The 21,042-nt window shown below is 39.9% G+C and overlaps 1 protein-coding gene across 5 annotated transcripts; it reads left to right on the top strand.

Annotated features, from left to right (window-relative positions):
* The first annotated feature begins 1,414 nt into the window (after positions 1–1,414).
* On the top strand, positions 1,415–19,892 carry LOC133912341 (uncharacterized). Of its 5 annotated transcripts, none has more exons than XM_062355019.1 (23): positions 1,415–1,572; positions 4,064–4,439; positions 4,892–5,043; positions 5,217–5,453; positions 5,885–5,994; positions 6,084–6,161; positions 6,250–6,356; positions 6,972–7,066; positions 7,145–7,269; positions 7,364–7,554; positions 7,682–7,757; positions 8,196–8,364; positions 9,252–9,322; positions 11,017–11,097; positions 11,175–11,245; positions 12,169–12,265; positions 12,764–12,823; positions 15,482–15,536; positions 15,620–16,017; positions 16,108–17,847; positions 18,080–18,655; positions 18,766–18,824; positions 19,214–19,892. In XM_062355019.1, the coding sequence occupies exons 2-23, from the start codon at positions 4,084–4,086 to the stop codon at positions 19,407–19,409; spliced, it is 5,100 nt and encodes a 1,699-aa protein (XP_062211003.1). In that variant the 5' UTR covers positions 1,415–1,572; positions 4,064–4,083; the 3' UTR covers positions 19,410–19,892. The 5 variants fall into 5 exon arrangements, with proteins under 5 accessions (XP_062211003.1, XP_062211006.1, XP_062211004.1 ...); XM_062355022.1 differs by having other exon boundaries at positions 1,419–1,572; positions 4,070–4,439; XM_062355020.1 differs by lacking the exon at positions 1,415–1,572 and adding an exon at positions 1,821–2,083 and having other exon boundaries at positions 4,070–4,439.
* The last annotated feature ends 1,150 nt before the right edge of the window (positions 19,893–21,042 follow it).

Below are 21,042 nucleotides of genomic sequence, written 5' to 3'. Positions count from 1 at the left end.
CAGCCATTATAAATAACTACACCCTCATCCATTGATACACAATGCCTTTCTAAACTCTCTCAACTGCAATATCTTCCTCAGCTCCATCAAGCCTATTCAAGAAATATTGAGGGATTTTCATCTCCAATGGGTTGAACCGTCGATGTGCTTCTGTGATGACCCTTGTAGACTTCACGAGTTTTAGAACATCTCCTACACATATGATCTATGCTTCTTCGTATGTGCCAACTACCAGTATGACAAGCCTTGACATGGATCGTACGAGTATCCACCGGTATAGCGACATAGATCACTCATGTGACACTTTTCATATGATTTCATGCACTGTCTTATTAATCTTCCATCTTCTTTCATTTGTTCAGTCTCCTTCACCTATATGTGACTTCATATAATAGCTCGATATGAAGCAAAATGAGCACCAGAAACGATGAGTCGACATGAGCATGCAGTGTAGGAAGGAAGCATATGAACTCCGGGAGTATGATCAACAACAGAAGGAACTACGACTAAAACGTCATGAGGAGCAACTCATGAGGAAGACAGTGAAGGAGCGCGCCGCGGGTGAAACACGCGAATCAGAGAGGAAAATGAAGCAGAAAAGGACCCGTCGTGCTAAGGCACAGAACCCCGAAACCCTGCGAAAGGGCAAATATCCTATGTGTATTCAGTAAAGAGCATCTATTGTAATCCAATATTTCTTTCATTATCTAAGACATGTTAGAATTAACAACGACACTCTATTAGGTAATTCTTTAGGCGTATCGTATATACCAACATTTGTTATCGTTATCTCTTTATAGTTAAGGTCCTTTCGCGCAGCGTGATAAATCTTATGTTTCATGTAATATTTGTCATCATATGTAACATATGTGTCTGGTTCTTTACTAATAATGTTTCACAACTATAATTGTTCAAAAATAAATTTTATATCCTCCCAACATAACTTTACTAAAAAATTATTCATACAATTTCCCATCAAAGAACTAAATAAATATCAACAAATTTACATCGAACCAAAAATTTTAAAACAATAACCACTGCCGACAACTATTTGCATTCCTAACATTTCTCGCCGAATGAATATTCACTATTTTTCAAATTACCGTATAAAAAATTAAATTAAAAAATATATATGCACATATCACCTGTTCAGCGAGCCAAATCAATTTCTCAACTCACTGAACGAGTGATATAAAGGTCTCACCTATTCAACGGGCGAGAAAAAAAATCTCGCTCGCTCAACGGACAAGAAGCTCATAAAATCTCACCTGTCCAACGAGAAGATATTTTTCTCACCCATTGAATATGCGACGATATGTTAAACCTATAATATTTTAAACGACCAATATTCTTGATAATATTACAGAAATAAAATATATATAAAAATTCCCTAACCCGTTCTCCACCGAGAGGGCTCTCGACTCGGGTCGCTCTCGCTCCGCTTCGTAGGTCCGTTGGGCGTCGCCGTTCCAGGGGTTCCCTCCGCCGTCTCCGCTGCTTCTCGCGCTCTCCGTCCGCTCCGCCGGTGGTCGGCTGTACGAGAGCAGCTCCGGCGGGAGATCTCGATCGGCGGTAGGCGTTTGCCTTCCTCTCCTCTCTCTCTGTTCTCTTGGTTTCATCTGATGCTCCTGCGTGGTCTATTCCTCGTGAGGATGTGCCGTGCCCTTCGATTTGCCCTGTGCGAATTCGTTTAGGCGGTCGCCGTGGTTGGATTTCGGTGCGCCGCTCGCCGCTGTGCTGCCGATCTATAACACAACCAGCGTTACCAATCGTACAGCCCCGCTAACCCATTAGCCTGATACGTGAAAAACCCATTAACCCGCGAGACCACCCTATCGGCCTAACCGGATCACATACCCGCGAAGAAACAGCCCCCGTCTCCGCTCCTCTCTCTAGCCTCCTTCCCCACCACTGTGCCTAGGGCTCGCAGGGGGCGACCGGACCGCGGCCTCCGACCTCCCTCCGCCGCCGGAGGCGCCCTCTTCAGGCCGCACGGGCTCCGCCGAGGCGCCCCCCCCCCCCTGTCTCGGAAATGCTTCTGCGCTTCCACAGCCGCGTGGCCCGAGGGTTCGCCGATTAGGAGGTGGCTCCCTGTCTCTCTCTCTCTCTCTGCCCCCCTCCTCGCCCCGCCCCCGCCCCGAATTACGTGCCGCCTCATGCTGCTTTTCGCCTCCGTTGTATCTGTTTCGCGGATTCCTTAATTAGATTGGTAGATTTGAGCCTATTGAGGTGCCCAATTGAATTGCGAGCAGAGGATGTAGCTATTCCGGTTGTGGCATGCCTAGGAAATGTTTCAGAGCTCCAGGTTTTGGATGATTGAGCCAAATTTTGAGGGTTTTGTGTCTAGGGTTGGCGACTTGTGTGCCTATGTAGGGTTTTTCCCTCGTGGTAATTTTGTATAGGCCTTTATGGACTGATAATCGTGGGGACTTTGCTGGATGCACACGACGGAGTGGTCTGAATATTGGATCTCTTTGGTTTTTGAATGCTGTAATTTCTAGGGTTTTAGCTGATGGTAAATTAAGTGTTTTAAAAAACACATTATATTGCAAGTTAGGAGTTACTGAAATTGCTTTCACGTAAAGATTAGTTTGTTCATCTGGATGCTGCAAAAGATAGGGCAAATATATGTATAATTACATATTTTGACATTTGGATCTCATGCATTTGGTTATGACATATATTCTAGGGTTTAGGTTGTGATTGTGTGTTCAGTTTTATATATGATGTCCTTCGCAGTATAGTGAATTATGGTTTCCTGTGTTTAACTAGCTACAGTACTGCTGACATGGTTTGCTCACATTGTGAGTTTTGACTGATGCACTAGTGAAGCACCACAAGAAACAAGAGGGGACCAATTTTCTTCAACCATTCAATAGTTATACAAGTGATAATTTAATAACGAAGTCATAATAAAGTTATAGTCATGGAAATATTAGAGATTGATCTGTATGTATTTGGATCACAAATATCATGTCAGAGCAACCATATGGATAAAGTACTCTAAAGCAATAATAACTTTACTGAATACAAGTGATCTGTGATGACTAGAACCAACTAATTGCTGTCTTGATTTCATGATTTACTTGTAATAGCTATTCACAACAAAGTCATATTCTCTGTGGTTAAACAGCATTGTATTAGTGGTGTTCAAACTACAAAGCGCACTTTTAGTACTAGCAAAGAAATCTAATAGAGTGAGCAAACAAGTAATGTGTCAATCATGTTATACAAAATGCTGTTCTAAAGACTCATATTCATATCTAGGTGCTCCTGAAATGTTCTTTTTTTTTTTTGAGAGAGAGGGAAAGGCCGAGCTTGGCCGCCACTAGCCCACTACGCTCTGCCACTAGATAGACACCTTGATTGTATGTAGAAATGAATTAGTCTTAGCTGGTGATGATGTAATCATGGCGTTTTAGACTTCAACTTATCAGCAACAAACAGATGTCTTGATGAAATGATGAATGAATCTATGCATATCGCTTCGTTGCACATTTCAGTTTAACTGTACATGCCCGCATGGGGGTAAAGCTTCATTTATACTGGATGCATGTGTTGATAAAGTTTTTATTTGATTTCCCAAGACTCCAACAATGTTAGTACTTAGGGAATCAAGTGGTTTGAAGTGCATTGGTTGATGGGAGAATCTATGTTCGTGATAGTTATATTGATAGGTTAGTTGTCTGCAGTCTGCACTGGAATTTCAATTGTTGTGTATTGGATCCGGGAACCGAAGAGGTATACCCCCAGAGAAACTATATTTTTGTGAAGTGGTGTACAACGCACAGCGATTCTGTTTGCTACAATTCAGCCATGTCACTTCAATAGGGAAGTTAATTGAGGTGCCTCCAAGAAACAATTCATTTTCTTCACATACATCTCATGGTCACCAGCTAGCTGCTGTTTCTCCTTTTTTTTATATGTATACTTTTAGTATATATCATTCTCCATTACTTATTTGCTTTTGAGGTAGTCTATTTTTCTCCATATTTCATTTCCTTATTGAATAGTTTACTTATTTAGTAATTTAGTGCGTATACTTATGCTTTATTATTTGCAGATCCAGGTGGTGCATTAGACATGTCTTTCAGAAAGCACCAACCTTCTGATAATGCAGCCCCCATTGGTATGGGGCCCCTGGATTGTCCAAGTCAGGAACTTGAGAAGGTTAATCCTGTGAATTCAGTGATGTCAGGCGATGTTGCATCCATGGCTGGTGCTGATATTGATATGAGAGAAGTTTACTTTCTCATTATGCATTTTTTATCTCATGGTCCATTTAAGCGGACCTTTGGAGAACTGTGCAATGAACTCCTGGAGCATCAACTGCTACCTAGAAGATATCATGCCTGGTATTCACGTGGTGGTTTCCATAGCGGTGAACAAAATGATGATGGCAGATCACTCCCTTTGGGTTACCTAAAGTTGGTCGAGAGGTACAATGACATTACTCTGTTGTCTAATTAATTTGCCTGTTTTATAATTCCGTAATCATTTATAACCTTTCTCTTTGCATCTAAGCATTTGGTGAGGTGAGAATCTCACCGTATTCGATTCTGCAAGCAGCGGAGAACTGGATATGCTTCCTAGTTGCTTAGAATATAATTAAAAAACAAGAAAATTCTATTTTTAGTGCAGAACTCAATATAAATTCATTTGCCATCCCTTGTGGAGCCCTCAGACCATACTTTTATTCACACCTTCTAATTGGCTATCTTTTTTTCCTAGAACTGATTAAACTTTATAATATTTAGCATAATAGGAGAGCAGATAGAAATAAAATGAGCCCCCTACATTGGCAGAACAGTTATTTTCAGTGCTTTTGTTTTCTAAATGATCACATGGCATTGAGCATTTTTCTTACTAGTTTTTTTTATTCTTATTATAGGTACCCCCACATTGGCAAAGACCACCTGGTGAAGCTTTTAAAGCAACTGATGGTTAGTTCCTGCCACCCACACAGTTTGATTGGAGGAGGTTCTCCAAATGCTTCTGATGTCCCTACACTTCTTGGCTCCGACTCCTTTTCACTTCTTGCATGTATGTATATTTTGCTCCTCTACGAGTTAGAGTTTTTTTCTTCCCTTGAGCTATCTATATTATCATTTGTGTATGCAACATTGTATCTCCAGTTTTGGTAGTTCTATTTATACTCTCTAGCTTTTTTCCCTTGTTAATACTGCAGCATGTTTATGTAATCTTGAATCCTTCAGCTGATAGGGGCAGGCAAGATAAGGAAACTCCCAGTCTGCCGAGTTATCTCCGTTGGCCGCACATACAAGCTGATCAAGTTCATGGTCTAAGTTTAAGAGAGATTGGTGGTTTTACTAAGCATTGTCGAGCTCCGTCTGTACGTGCATCATGCTATGCCATTGCGAAGCCATCTACCCTTGTCGAAAAGATGCAAATTATAAAGAGACTGAGAGGACATCAAAATGCTGTGTATTGTGGTTTGTTGAACTTTCTATTTCTCTGAGTTACATATGCTTAAGAAAACTTATGGGATTTTTGGATGAGGGGGGTTGGTTGTGAATTTCTGGACTAAATTCTAAGGATTCGGGGCCAAGCCCCCCTATGCAAACGAGCCCTAATTGAATATTTGTACTCTGTGGATGTCTCTTCATGCATGTCCAACTCAACGTTAAAGCCTGTGTGCTTGTCTCCTGTAGTTGTTTTCTATGTGTTAAGGTTCATGCAGTTAACAACTTGCTAAATGCATGCCATTATTCTGTTTCCTAAGGCCTTATTTTTCTCCCTACTATATCTTCAAATTTAGCTGCTGCCTTGTTGTCCTTTGGTTCCCAATCCATCTTAGCTCATAATCAGTACATTTTTTTTTGTTATCTACTATATTGCTTTCACACTCATCCTGTTTCTGCAGCTACTTTTGATCGCACAGGACGGTATGTTATTACCGGTTCTGATGACCGCCTTGTTAAAATATGGGCGATAGAAACAGCATTCTGTCTGGCTAGCTGCCGGGGTCATGAAGTAAGTTTTGCTTACTGTGGCGTATATATATTTGCTACCTTTAACTGGTAACTTATCCCCATTGATTCTGTTTCATTTTCCAAATCAAGGGTGATATTACTGATCTCGCAGTGAGTTCCAATAATGCTGTGGTAGCATCTTCATCTAATGATTTCATTATTAGGGTGGTAAGTTTGGTAGTTTTAATTCTTCCTTGGTAACTATGATAACATTCTTTCTTCCTATTGCTTTTAATGACTGTGGTTGCCAATGCAGTGGCGTATGCCTGATGGAATGCCAATCTCAGTGCTCAAGGGACATACAGGGGCAGTTACTGCTATTGCATTTAGTCCAAGGCCAGGTGCTGCTTTCCAGCTGTTGTCGTGAGTGCTCCTTTCCTTATTTTTCCCGATAATATAATCTTTACCATTGTGTTTGTTCTTGTCGCTTCGTACAAACTGGTGTACAAATGAAGATGACCAGCTGATACCAGCCTATGGTATAACAACTGTTTGAAAACTGCTTTAGTTTGACTCAAGCTGATACTTGTCTGAAGAAATTGTAAAGCTAGTTTGCCCAGGTTGAAGGATCTGAACCCTTTTTTGGGGGTGGTGTGTGTATGTGTCTTTTTTGGGGGAGAGGGTATTCTGTTCTCTATGTGCAGTAAAGAACATACTAGAAGGGGCAATGAACTTTTGTGAGTTATGCCACTGCTTCAGTGGATCGTTATGCTGTTTCTCGAAACAAGAAGTGATACACTGTTGATGTATTATGTGTTTTTATACAACTTTGTTGCACGTTGTGGATCCTCTACATTGATTTTCATTTTTAATTTTAAATATTAATTGTTTATGTATGTAATGTGTATGGAATTGTGTTTGTTTCTTCTTTATTGTTTCTGATACCTGACCCTTGCTGTATGTACTTCCAGATTTTTTTGTATAGGGTCGCTTTCAGTTATGTGCTCCCTCAAGTTGTTACATGATATTTGTTTGCAGATCATCAGATGACGGGACATGCAGGATTTGGGATGCTAGATACTCTCAACAGCCTCCGCGAATATACATACCAAAGCCTCCAGATGTTGCCCCTGGTTAGTTAATGGAAGCATGCTTACTGCATTGGTAGTGCCTAATTCTGAACAATCCAATCTATGTGGTGTTTATGACAGGGAAGAGCGGTGATGCATCTTCCAGTGCTGCTCAAGTTCAGCCAACAAATCACCAAATCCTATGTTGCGCATTTAATGCTAATGGAACTGTGTTTGTCACTGGCAGCTCGGACACCTTTGCAAGAGTACATCTTTTATATTATCTACCTTCACTTGTGAACTTCTGATTTTACAATGAAAAGGTGAATTGCCCTTTTTCATCAGAAATGTTGATTTCAGGTATGGAATGCTTGCAAGAGTTCTTCTGAGGAACATGACCAACCAAATCATGAGATGGACCTATTATCTGGGCATGAAAATGATGTAAACTATGTGCAGTTTAGTGGATGTACTGTGGCTTCTAGATCTTTTTCATCTGATTCTAGTCACACCACTAAGGAAGAAAATAACCTTAAGCTAAGAAATTCCTGGTCAGTATTTTGTTTGTACTTATGATTTGGTTACTCCCTCTAATGTTCTATGTACTTATGGTTTGTTCTAAATATTATTTTTGTCTTCAACAATCCTACATTAGCTAAGTTTGTCACTTTTTTCTAGGTTCACACATAATATTGTTACCTGCTCCCGTGATGGCAGTGCAATTATATGGGTTCCACGATCTCGGAGGTCACATGTAAGCTAATGGAGCCTAGAACTCTTAAGATTTTGCTCCTGAGGAACTGTGTTTGCATATATGTTTATTTGATGACCTTCATAACTGCTCATTCTGGCTATGGCTACATTATCATAAATAGCCTCCTGATGCCTGTCATATTCTGATTCAATCTCTACTGCACATTTCTTTGTTGTATCACATGTTGAATCAATAAACTGTGGAGTATGGGCCAATACCTGCTGCACGTCTCTACTGCACATTTCTTTGTTGTATCAGGTATAAAATACCTGCTGCAGCAGCCAGTTGTCATATTTCCTGTATAACGATTAAGGCAGGTTCACTAGCTCATCCAGATTACTGCCGCATGTCAACTGTAGCTAATCCTCAGTGTCCTTGTTTTGTGCTATATTTCCAGTCAACAGTAATTATGTACAACTTGTTCCTGCATTGACCCAGGGAAAGGTTGGACGCTGGACACGTGCTTACCATCTTAAAGTTCCTCCACCTCCAATGGCTCCTCAACCACCTCGAGGCGGTCCTCGTCAAAGATACCAGCCAACTCCTCGTGGTGTTAATATGATTGTTTGGAGTCTGGACAACCGCTTTGTTCTTGCTGCTATCATGGGTATCTTTGGTCTATTGTTTCATATGTTTTCACTGTGATTATATACACCCTTTTTGCTCATTTTTACTTTAGAAACATTTGCATGTATTGCCATTTGAATTGTTTGATTGCCATTCTAGTGTTCAGAGGATCTTTGTACATCCTCAAGCTAATCTTTGTTCAGGGGTGGAAAACAGATAAAAAAAGTCAGATACGGTCGAATACGATCGGATGTGGTACTGCATAAATAGGATAATCAAGGAAAAATGTATCAGATAGTTCGGATATCATGCCAGAAAAAATGGATAATCGGATATGCATTTTCCTTCCCTAATCATTTCATAGTTGTTTAAGTAAATAGGAAGGCCCAATCCATGTAAAGAATTTTTCATGTTCATTGCATGCCCAAACAAAAGGTTTGCATGATTTTACCTAACTTATGCCCTTCTAGTTTGTCCATTTGTCAAAGATTTGTTCAGCAACCTTAGGAGTAGATTGATATTCTTGCTTGCAGTCATTCCAAAATCATTAGCTCCTTGTGGTGATTAGATTTACCCTGCATTCCTTCTAGAGACAGTAAATACTATAGGCAACTAAGGAAATTTTTTCCACCATGCTGAACTATTGCTTTTCTTAAGGACGTTATTTAGTGATTACTGTAATTATTACTCAGTTGGAGCATGGAATCATGGTTAGGAGTGCATCTCTTTGATTGCTGTTGATTGAAATCGCTATAGTACCTAATGAGTAGAAGCCCCTGTGGCTCTACTCCCACTCATGTTCAGAGCATCCACCTACAGATAGTTTTAACTTTTGACTTTCGAAGCAACAGTCATTCATATTGTTACTTAGTTTATCAATGTTATCATTTGCAATCATCTCTCTTAGATATGTCTTGTGTTCTGCAGATTGCAGAATTTGTGTATGGAATGCTTCTGATGGGAGCTTGGTGCATTCATTGATTGGCCATAAGGAATCTGTAAGCATATTTCATGCATTCTATGCATTATTTTTTTTTCATTTTGTTAATGATATATATTGTGTGTTGACATTTAGTCCGCTGGTTACTACTAGTTAGTCTGTTTGTTATCGATTGTGTTATTTCCTTTCTTTTTTGAAGTGAAGTTCAACATGTTACCATTAAAGCACTATGAAGTAACTTCTTATATTTCATCTTAAGTGTTCTGCCAAGAGCATTGATTAGTGATGGTAATACATAAATGGAGCAGAAAAACTTGCAAATGAAAGGCCTATAGCCTCACAGGTAGCCCAGGAACTCACCCAAGACACACGTACACTAGCAGTGGTATTTTTGGTGCTGCAATTGCTTGCTGCATTATCTGTTTTCTTCTCTATTTATACACTGCTGATCACTACAATATGGCTTGGTTTAAACAGCTAATAACTACAGCAATTACTGCTTTAATTGGCTATTATTCTCCCTAATTTGCTAGCTGGAAATCCCTGGTTCAAACAGCTAATAACTACAGCAATTACTGCTTCAATTGGCTATTATTCTCCCTAATCTGCTAGCTGAAAATCTGCTCACATCAAGGCTTATTGCTAACAGCAAATAGCAGCTTTGTGGGTGTTAAACGTATAAGTGTTTTCTTTTTCAAAGACTGTGACAATACGAATTGAAGCTGCTTTTTCTCTGCAGTTGAGAACTAATCCGTGTTCTCTTATGTCTTAAATAAGTAAATAACAAGATGGAGGCTGAGTAGCTGTAGTAGATGGAATTTGGGGTGTGGAGGCGAATTCCACGCTGGGGTTGGCTTCTGTGGCATCATCCATAGGGCTGGCGACGATGAAACCACCAACGGCGAAGCTGTGTTGGCACCGGAAGCCATGGGTCAGCACCAATGGCTCTGATACCAAATTTGATATGGTTTAGATAATTGGCGGCAGCGTGCTCGCCCTCTCATCTCAGCAGGACTTGTTCGAGCCAAGAGGGAGGCTCTGAGTAGCTGTATTAGATGGAATTTAGGGTCCGAGGACTGGGTGGAGGAGAATTCGCCCTTCAGGTGAACCTGGAGGCTCTGAACAGCCGGTGGCACGAGGACTTTGTATTTTCTTTCTTGCTTGCCTCAGCTCTAGGACTCACGGCTGCCTTTATAGCAATAGACGCCTTCTAAAGCAAGTGACAAATCACCTGATCTTATCTAATTAAAGCAAATCATATCTTAACTAATTTAACACTTTTCTCTATGAAGCTAACTGATCATCTAAGCAAACCAGTCTGTTGGTACAGACCGTGGTGCTACAGTAGCACTCGTGCTACAATACATGGCCCACACCATAACAATAGAGATTGATCTGTGTGGTATTATCTCAAATAAGTAACCATTTTTCACTTTCTGCTATGTAATAGTGTGATGTTTGTTTAAGCTGTGTCATCGTTGATTTTTGTGGTGACTGGTGAGCATTTGAGGTCTATGTGGTATAGTCAAATCAAAGTTGCATGAGTTTCATGTTGATCGTTAAGTTTATGGGTATGAAACTGCTTTAATAAATCAAGCATCTGTTGTGCTGTTTGATTTTAATGTCATTATCCCTATTCTCTTTCGCATTGGATCTACACCTTGTTATTCAAATTTCTATTTTCTCTAAAACTGTGACCCTCGCATGAAGAAATGTTATCCTGTTAAATTTGATCAACTTCATTCTTAACAGACATTTGTTCTTGATGTGCATCCGTTTAACCCTCGCATAGCTATGAGTGCTGGGTATGACGGAAAGACGATCATCTGGGATGTATGTTTCTAACTAGTTACCTTTATTTTTCTCACAATCTCCAATCTTGAAAATCTAACCTATTATTTCTATATCAGATATGGAAAGGAAAACCAGTTCAGATCTATGAAACTGGGCATTTTAAGCTAGTTGATGGGAAGTTCTCTCCGTAAGTGTTACTGTAGACTTTCTTCACAAGCTTGTTTTCTTCTTTTCTACTCCTTTTACGCCCATTGAACTAATTTGTATATCCTAGGTATCTTTAACACATTTTAGCAATACCTTGAGATTCAGTATAAATCTCCAGTAAATTGTTGCTTGTTTTGATCAAGTTTCTTAACACCCAACTTCAACTAGCCCCTGAAGGCTGTCATCCTCTGGTCACCATAGATGTCTTTTATATGATCTGATTAAAAAGCCAGGCTTTCTGCCTAGGAAGTGTTAGCTTGTCAACATCCCAGGTACTCCAGCCCATACTGACAATTAAACTTGTGTTTCCATTTCCTAAAAGGGTTAACCTTTTTGTAACATGAGACTAATCCCACCACGAGGACCCTGAACATGGCTAAATTGAGCTGTGGTGTTATGTTTGTGTCACTCTAGTAACTTGTTCTTTTTTCGTGCAACCTGTCCACTGGCATTTGACCCTAAACTAATATTGTACCTCGTCACAATTTTGTCACCCTAAACTTATCTTTTACCTCATCAGACAGCCATGTACTTTTAGATCTTGAAACAGCATGGTTTCATACTAGCAATCCAACTGTCTCAAACCTTTAGGGACCTTAAATTTATATAAGCTCCACATATCCTCCTCCAAAGAGCATTAGGTAACCTTCTACTAGTAGGATTAGTATAGATATCTTCGTAGGACACCTCTCCAAGTCCTAACGGGATTAGGATATGAGTCACCCTTTTTCAAAAGTTGAATTTGCTTACTTCTGTGGAATTTTGGATTATTAACATGCACACATCACGATCATGTCAAATTGAGAATTTGCACCACTGATCAATTACTTTTAGATTGCTAACGAATCTCAGCTAATTATTATCTGTAATGTTCTCTATATGTTATACTGGATGGTTATTCAGGGATGGTACATCACTTATTCTATCGGACGAAATTGGGCAAATATTTATTATTGGTACAGGGCAAGGTGAATCCCAAAAGGATGCGAAATATGATCAGGTACACAATTTGTTACTGAACTATCGTATTATTGGGGGATTGCCCAAGTTCTGGGGTGCAACTATGCATACTGTCACTTTCCCAGTGATGATGTGAATCATTTGATGAGGAACGGATAGGCTAGAGGTTTCGATTTAGTTTGATCCTTTGTAACTTCGTAATCAGGTAGGGTCATAGGGTATATAACAGAATTACCCCTCCCCCTCCCCCCCCCACCAATGTGGCTCTGGTGTCTTTTTAAGAAGGGGGTGGGCACCCGGGTTCAAGTCCGGGCGGGTGTGGTGCTCAATGGCATCCTCTACAAACTGAGCAAGCGTTGGCCCCACCCATGTGACGCTTTAGTCCCCATAAATATAGTCTGTCAAAAACTCATCTAGCAGCTAATGACCTAACGTTGAGAATTTGCATGAACTATGTTTGCACTAGATACTCCCCTCATTTGAGAACGTTCCCACCTTTTATGCATTTTGTATGCTCACTACTCTTGTTCTCCAACAGTTCTTCCTTGGAGACTATCGACCCCTTATTCGAGATACAAGCGGAAATGTTATCGACCAGGTTTGCTCAAAAGTTATGAATAAGTTGCTGTTGGATTTTGCATTGGCTGATTTGAGTTTTTTTGTTTCTTTGATTGAAATATATAATGGCTTTTTCCCCCAATTTGTGCGACTAACTGCCACAATTAAGATCTGATTCGTGCAATCTGTTCCAGCTAGTTTCTGAAGCGGATAATTTCATTCATTATGTTGTGTAGATCTTATTGAAAAATTGAACCTTCATCATCTGCCACAATTAAGATCTGCCGTGCAATCTGTTCCAGCTAGTTTCTGAAGCAGATAATTTCATTCATTACATTATGTAGATCTTATTGAAAAATTGAATCTTCATCATTATAACGTATTGCTTTCAAGAAAATTCTTAGCCTTCATAGTATACATCTACCAGGTTAGTGAAGTACTGTTGTTCAGATGTTGCACTTCTTGCAATTCACTCCCTCCAGTCACAAATAAGTATCGTTTCGGACATCGATACAGTCCCCAAATACAACTTTGATTACTACTTTTGTTGTAATATATTGATAAAACATAGCAAAAGTATACTATTATGAAAGTACTTTTCGAGACAAATCTATCTGCATCATTTTCAAATATCTAAATTCAAAACATAAAAAATAATTTGTAGCCAAAGTTTGAAACGTTTGACTGCATGTAACCCAAAATGACACTTATTTGTGATTGGAGAGTGGTAATTTATTTCTGTTTACCAACTAGCTTTTAAAGAATCCCGCACCCATTCTCTTCTGAAGGATAGGTACCTCAGCAGCTAAGCAAGGTATACTATGGAGCTGCCAAACCTTGTTTACCTGAGAAGCTGGGGAAAAAAACGCATGTAGAAATAGAGGACCACAGTGCTTTATCAGAGGAAGCTGCCAACCTTGAAAGTATACAACATTTAAGTACTGTTGTTGCCTCCTACAATATGTTTAGGTGTTGAAACCATTATCTTTAGGAGCCCATCACCAGCTCATCCGGTGTTTAGAGGAAGAGGGAGAAAGCAGCAGGAGAGGCATCGGGCTGAGATAGGTGGCTAGGGTTTTCAGATTCCATGATTGAGAGGGAGAGCGAGAGAGATATGATAGCTGAGATAGGTGGTTGTTGGAGGCAGCTGAATCGGTCTAGTTGGCTGCTCTTGGCTATATTCTCTTCTCTTTTCTTATTTCCTTTTCCCCTCTATTGCTCCAGCACGTCGTTCATTTTCCACTCAAAATTCTACCGCGTACAATTAATGTAGCATCATCTAGGCATCCAGGTGGTACTCTAGCACTGATATGGGTATGAGTGTCCCAATCTTTCGATGAGAAAACACTCGTCAGCTTGGTGAAGATGACTTTGACGATCTGGCTACACTTGTACGACGACGGAGCGCCTAGGCAATCACTAAACCAACTCCTGAAGATTACTAACCTTGTCGTGGCACGATCAGCCTGAACACAAAGTTTTTATCCCTGCAAGCAACTGAAGAACAAGCAAGAATAATTGAAGGCAATAAGAAATTGTGAATATAGATGAAGAACAATGTATTGATGTGGTGGAGTTTTGCAAAGTAGTCAACTAGGTGGTCACAAGACACAACTAGAAACAATGTTGTTTGGCCCTAAGCAAAACTATGCTTCAACAAAACTTGAATATTATGGCTGCACCTGGTCTCTATTTATGGAGCATACAAGCTCCCTAGACGCTGCAAAACAAATTAAGGAAATAAAATCCAACTCTTAACTCTTTGTTACATCATCGGTTCGTTTTGACGATTCCGAGTCGCTCACGTGGAATTTGGTAATGGGGCCGGATCGGTTGGAAAGATTTGTACGCAAGCTTTCCAAACTGTGTCTAAACACTTCCATTGGATTCCGTATGAGAGAATGATCATTTTGTTACACGGCTGTCTGCGGAATCTGAATCGAATTCGGAGACTGAGTTTTATTTGAATTGGAGTTCGACTTGTCTTGTACATGGAAAGGTGGCGTCCAGGTGACGTTGTTGCCATGGAAAGGTGATGGTGTCCTTTTGGAATGTGCGCAATTTGATGTAGATATGGCCAACTAAATTTGGCATCCATTTGAAATGTGCCAACATCCTGAGACGTCTTCGCCCATATGTCTAAGTAACAAAATATCACAATATCTATTTAGTACCATCCCATCCTCATAAATATGAATAGAACACAGAGAAACAAGCTCACCTCATAATTTAATTGAAATGCGCTTGCTCTTATAATGGATCCTTGCATAAGTGTAATAACTAGAGGATCATTTGTTGTGGTTGTATCCGAATGAGTGATGTCCTCATTAGGCACCTTGCCATCTTAATAACCTTGGTTGAAAGTATTTGTATCATTATGATTGTGTATTTATAACTTTACGTTTCTAAGTAGCTGTTATGTATTGATGCTTCTCATTATATTAAGGTCAAGAACTTGTGTAAGCACTAAAGGACTGGTTTTTTGTAAGCACTAAAGGACTAGAAAAATGTTGAAGACATGATAAAAACACAAAGAAGGGATAGGTGTCCTCAAACTACTGGAAACCGTTTTGGTCTTGTATTTCCCAAAAAGGGGGGTTTGAAGCCTCTCATACATACCTTTGTAGAGCTGCTTCTCTCTCTTAAAGTCTATGAGCTACGCAACTTTTCCTTATGCAGCTTTGTCTCATATATGCAGGAAACACAGCTTATACCGCATAGGAGAAATATGCAAGACCTTTTGTGCGACTCTGGTATGTAACTATTCTATCAATTTTTTAAGTATAGCAATTTTACTAATCTACTGCAATTTGTGATGGTTATTTGCTAATTGCAGGAATGATACCATATCCAGAGCCCTTTCAGAGTATGTACCAGAAACGCCGGTTAGGTACCCTTGGTCTTGAGTGGCGACCTCCCGCTGTGAATTTTGCTGTTGGCCCCACTTACAATGCGACCACAGGTGAATACCAAGTCATCCCAATTATTGATCCGGATAGGTGGGAACCACTTCCAGAGATTACAGACTTCGTTGAGCTTGAACCAGAAAACGAAGTTATCTCTGATGATACTGATTCTGAGTACAACGCGGATGAGTATACTAGTGAAGGAGAACAGGAGATTCTGAGTGGTGATTCCTCGGGTGCTTCATACTCAAGTGCAGAAATTGATGCTAATAACCCTACCAATGCTGCTCATATCCGCAGATCAAGAAGAAAGAAGAAAAAAACTGATGTAAGTTTGCAACATTCATGATCATCCCATATTCCTTTATTTTTCCTTTGTAACTTCTGACTTATTTTTCTTATATTACATCTTATACAGGCCGATCTTGTTACTTCATCTGGTCGACGAGTTAGGAAAAAAAAATTGGATGAGCACGATGTGGCTACAGTACCAAGGCCACATAGAGGTAGGAAGTATAGGAATGGTCGCTCTAGCAAAAGAAAAAGATCCCCTAAATCTAGGGGATTGCGACCTCAAAGACGTGCTGCTCGGAATGCACTCAATTTTTTATCAAAGATGGGAGGGGCTTCAACAGAAGAGGATGAAGATGACTCAGAGGGCAGTTTCTCAGACAGTGAATTGAACACGGATAGCACTGAAGCTGAACGGTTAGAACGGAATGGCCAGCTGAGAATTGGCAGAGAGATTCCCCAATATGACTCTGAAGATGTTACACAACCTTTTCAGTTAACCGAAACTAAGAGAAATTCTGGAAGTAGTAGAAAATTAGTCCTCAGGATACCACGACGTGATTTAAAAATTGAATTTCCTTCGGGAAGCAGAAAAGCAGAATGCTCCACTCAAGATAAAGCAGCGATCTCACTTGCTCCAGTTAATCACAAATCAGTCGAGCCAGAACTAACTAGCGAACCTGGATATTCCTCTGCTTGCAAGGATGAATTAATAACAGAGGGAGTGCAAACTGAGACCTCTGATCTGCATAATGTTTCTGCTGTTCACAGTAACAACTCAATCAAGTGGGGTGAGGTTAAGATGCGATCGTCAAAGCGTTGCAAGTTCAGTGACCCAGCAGGTGTGTGGTCCACTTCAAATAATGCTGTTTCACAGGATGTTGATGAGTCAGGTAGTCAGGAGATGAATCACGAATATGGTGATGGTATCCAGCAAAGTTTTGAGCAGAATGTACAAGAAATTGAACCTGCAATAAATCTAGATAACATCGAGGAAAACCAGAGTACTGAAGGGTATAGTGTAGAAAATTTGCCGGATAAAGAAAAGATTACTAACAATAATGATACTCATGCAGATGGAGCTAATAACACAGAACAAGTTAACAATAATTCTCAGCCTGCTTCCTTGAAACTAAAGTTCAAGTCAAGAGGCTTTGCAGATGGAGCAAGTTTATCAGATAAATCAAGAAGTACTGCAGTAGGAAATTTCACGAGCTCCAAGCATGGTAGAGGTTCTGTGCAGCATGATGAGGATTCTGCCATCAATCAGCATAATAGTGCCGGCTTCCTTACTGTTTCCAGAAGTTTTCAGGATTGCACGGATAAAAGCACTGGTTTACATGATTCAAAAAAGTTGCAATTGGATTCTCCAAAGACATACACTGCAGTGTACAAAAGGTCCAGGCCAAATAACAGGAAAAAAATGGATTCAGATGAATATGCAAACGAGGATAGCACTTCAATCTCCAACGATGATGGTGGGTACCAACCTCCAGAATATAGTCCTGTTACAGCTGCTAGCAGTAGATCGCGAAGAAGCGCAAGGAGGTCATATGCATACACCGGTGATGGTACAATGGAGGGTGATATTTCTCAAGTGAAAGATTCTTATGGTTCCCATGAAGCATCAACTAGTGGGAGACGCATTGCCACAGATATGTGTGATGTAATGTGGAGATCAACCTCAAAAACTGTGGGTTTAAGGTCTGCTAGGAACAAAAGAGAGAGTTGCAACTTTCCTGATACACATCCATTGGGGAAAAGGCCCCAGGTATCTGTAAAATATTCGTGGTTAATGTTGCGTGAGCATGAAGATAGCTACCGTTATATTCCTCAACTCGGTGACGAAGTTATGTACTTGGGGCAGGTAATGTTATTTTCATATTTGTTATATTCTGTACAAAAAGTATGGGGATGACTACTGCACAATCAACTTTTGGCTGCAAAAAAGTTATCACTTCTCCCCTTCTCCCCACATTTTGCTGCTTATCCTAGCCCCTACATGTAGGATAACTAGTTGATGGTGGAAAAGTGTTTATAAAGTGAATAAAATACAATTGTTTTTATGATTCTTCTTTATGGGCTTGCTAATTTTGCAGGGTCATGAAGAATATCTTGAAGGAGTGCGATCATCGGATTATTGCCTATGGAATCGGATCAAAGGCCTTAAAGCTGTAGAGCTTTGCAAAATTCAGGGCCTTGATTACACTACTTTCAGAGGATCTGGTGAAAGCTGCTGTAAATTAACTATTGAATTTGTTGATGGCACTTCCAGCATATTTGGTAGAAAATTTGTGATCACCTTGCCTGAGCTAGTTAACTTCCCAGATTTTCTTGTGGAAAGAACAAGGTATGAAGCTGCTATTGAGCGGAACTGGACCCACAGAGATAAGTGCAAAGTTTGGTGGAGGGATGAGGGCGAGCAAGGAGGAAGTTGGTGGGAGGGACGGGTACTGGCAGTAAAACCTAAATCACCTGATTTTCCTGAGAGTCCATGGGAGAAATATGTCATACAGTATAAAAATGATGGTTCTGATCACCCGCATAGCCCGTGGGAACTCCATGATGTTGGCAATTTATGGGTTCCATGGAAACATCCACATATCAATCTCGGAATTAGAAATAAACTGTTGTCAGAAATGGAAAAATTACAGGAAATGTCTCACAGGAATCAGGTGAAATCAATGGATTTTTATTATTACACTCTTCTTTTTTTTGCGAATGAATTATTGCACTCTTTTGCTTCTGTTTTGATATTTTACAATCTTTCTTTATGTTTTTTCAGGATCGTTATGGTGTTTTGAAGTTGGATAAAGTTGCTGAAAAGTCAGATTTTACAAACAGGTAAATCTTGTATTCCCTGCTGGTATTGTGTATGTGTGTTTTTCAGTTATTACAAAAGTGAGAATACTGACTATAGTGTAATAAACAAACCTTGCTAAAAGCATTTGCTCATTCAATTACAAGTTGTGAGGCTATATGTGCTAAACGTTACTTAAAAGAATAGGTTGGTAAAAGTATCCAAACCAATGTCTGCGTACTTGTTTTATTGTTTGCATTTTTTTCATTCATATATTCTCATACAATATCTAGAATATTTGGAGATCCCACATACATGCTTCAAGCTTTCTGTTGCGTTGTACAAAACTTATAAATCTTTGGTGCATTACATTTATGACATAATAGTAACACTCTTCTTACATTGTGCTTGTGTACATAATTTTTTGCCCTAGGTTTCCTGTCCAATTTTCTATTGAGGTGATCAAAACAAGACTAGAGAACAATTACTACAGAACCCTGGAGGCTGTCCAACATGATGCCACAGTGATGCTTGCAAATGCAGAGTCATACTTTTCAAAGAGCACTGACATGACCAAAAAGATCCGCAGGCTCTCTGAGTGGATCAAACAAACCTTTTCATCACTGTAGGGGATGGGATCCTTTTTCATGTTAGCAGAATTTTCGCCTCAGCCTTTGAGATGCTACGTGTGCTGCTGAGGCATAAACCAAAGTAGTTCTCAGGTTGGAAAGAATTTCTGATGTAGCTCAACCAGTTAAACTATTTGATCCCTCTTTTGCTGATGCAAATTGATCTTAACTAACACTGACCATTTGATCTCCTGTTGTCAAGACACAATGATTCATCATATTGGACAGAATCTAGAGGGCCTTGTTAGAGAAGATGCTAAGGTATAAAGCTGGTAGAGGAAATTCCTTACCAGATTATTCATTGTGTATAGACACCAGATACATCAGCAATAAAAAGGAGAAAGAAATGTGTATCATCGCCAGTCTTTAGTCCAATTTGAGATGACACATTGTATCCATGTGGAAAAGTGGTGGCAATTGTTTCTGCGCGCCTGCGGGCACGCCTTTTATACAATAATTAAGGGTTGTGATATCTTTTCTGTATTGGAGTGTTGCAGTTACTTAGTCTTATGGCTGACATTGCTCGTAAAAAAGTTATGGTTTCTTTGTCTAATATTTGAGTTACCTCACAAAAACATTTTGGTTTGAAAAGTATTATCAAATTTTGCCCCGGTGCGGGTCAAGCCATGCGCAGCAAGCCGTGGCGTCCGTGGTGGCCTGTAGCGCAGTGGTCATGTGCACAAAGTGGTTTTGGATTTGATAGCATCTGGCGTGACCAGTTTATAATAGCTTGACGTAGTTGCTTCATGAGAGCGAGGCACAATACCTCAAGCATAACTCAAAACTCTCCACTTCGATGCATATATCTTCGTGTCTGGTCTATAAATATGAAGTAAAACTACATCCCCGCGGTAGCTTTGATGCATGGTAACTTTGAAATGAGTCTATTTGTCTTTTGCATGATATTTTGTCCAAGACTCATTCGAATTTTCATCCATTAGATTCAAAACCAACGGTTAGGATGAGCCTAACCCTTCACATAAAAAAGCTTCCTCCATCACCGATCGTAGTTCCATTCGCCCCTGTCTCTGTCACCACCCATGATAGCCGCCTCCCCTAACCACTAAAACCATAACACCCTCGCACACTAGCGGTCCTCTGCTACCTTGACGTCCCACCCGTCATCCATCACCACTGCCTCGCCAGCCATACCTCTAAAGCCGAGGACACTAAATCCTGAACCTTAACCCCAACCTAAACCCTAACTTTTCATCCAGAGAGGATGATGAGCTACCGGTGAACACAAATCTCCGTATGGATCTCGTGGCCATAAATTTGCATGATTTGAGGGAAGAAAATCATGCAAATGATATTTAGTTGTTCCGTTCATTTTTCACAAAGCACCTAATAGTTTCCCAAACCTATTTATCATTGTCAAGTTGATCACATTCTCTCGTGCCACTCTGTCAAGTTGATCCGATATAGTCTTTTCCCTGTAAGGCTGTATGATACTCATCCCATTTCTTTTTAAAGAACTCATTAAGATTTGAAAAAGTCTTTCAGAGGATACTTTGATTATTAATTTATCTTTTAATATATTGTCAATTGCTATGAAAGTAATATCTTATTAAAAGATATGCGAAATACAAATTTATTGTATATCTTTGTACACTAAATGTGTTCATAATTTCAC

Source organism: Phragmites australis, chromosome 3, assembly GCF_958298935.1.
Source record: "Phragmites australis chromosome 3, lpPhrAust1.1, whole genome shotgun sequence".
Taxonomy (NCBI): Eukaryota; Viridiplantae; Streptophyta; class Magnoliopsida; order Poales; family Poaceae; genus Phragmites; species Phragmites australis.
The sequence above is the reverse complement of the archived record's forward strand: the minus strand, read 5'-3'. Positions and strand labels throughout refer to the sequence as shown.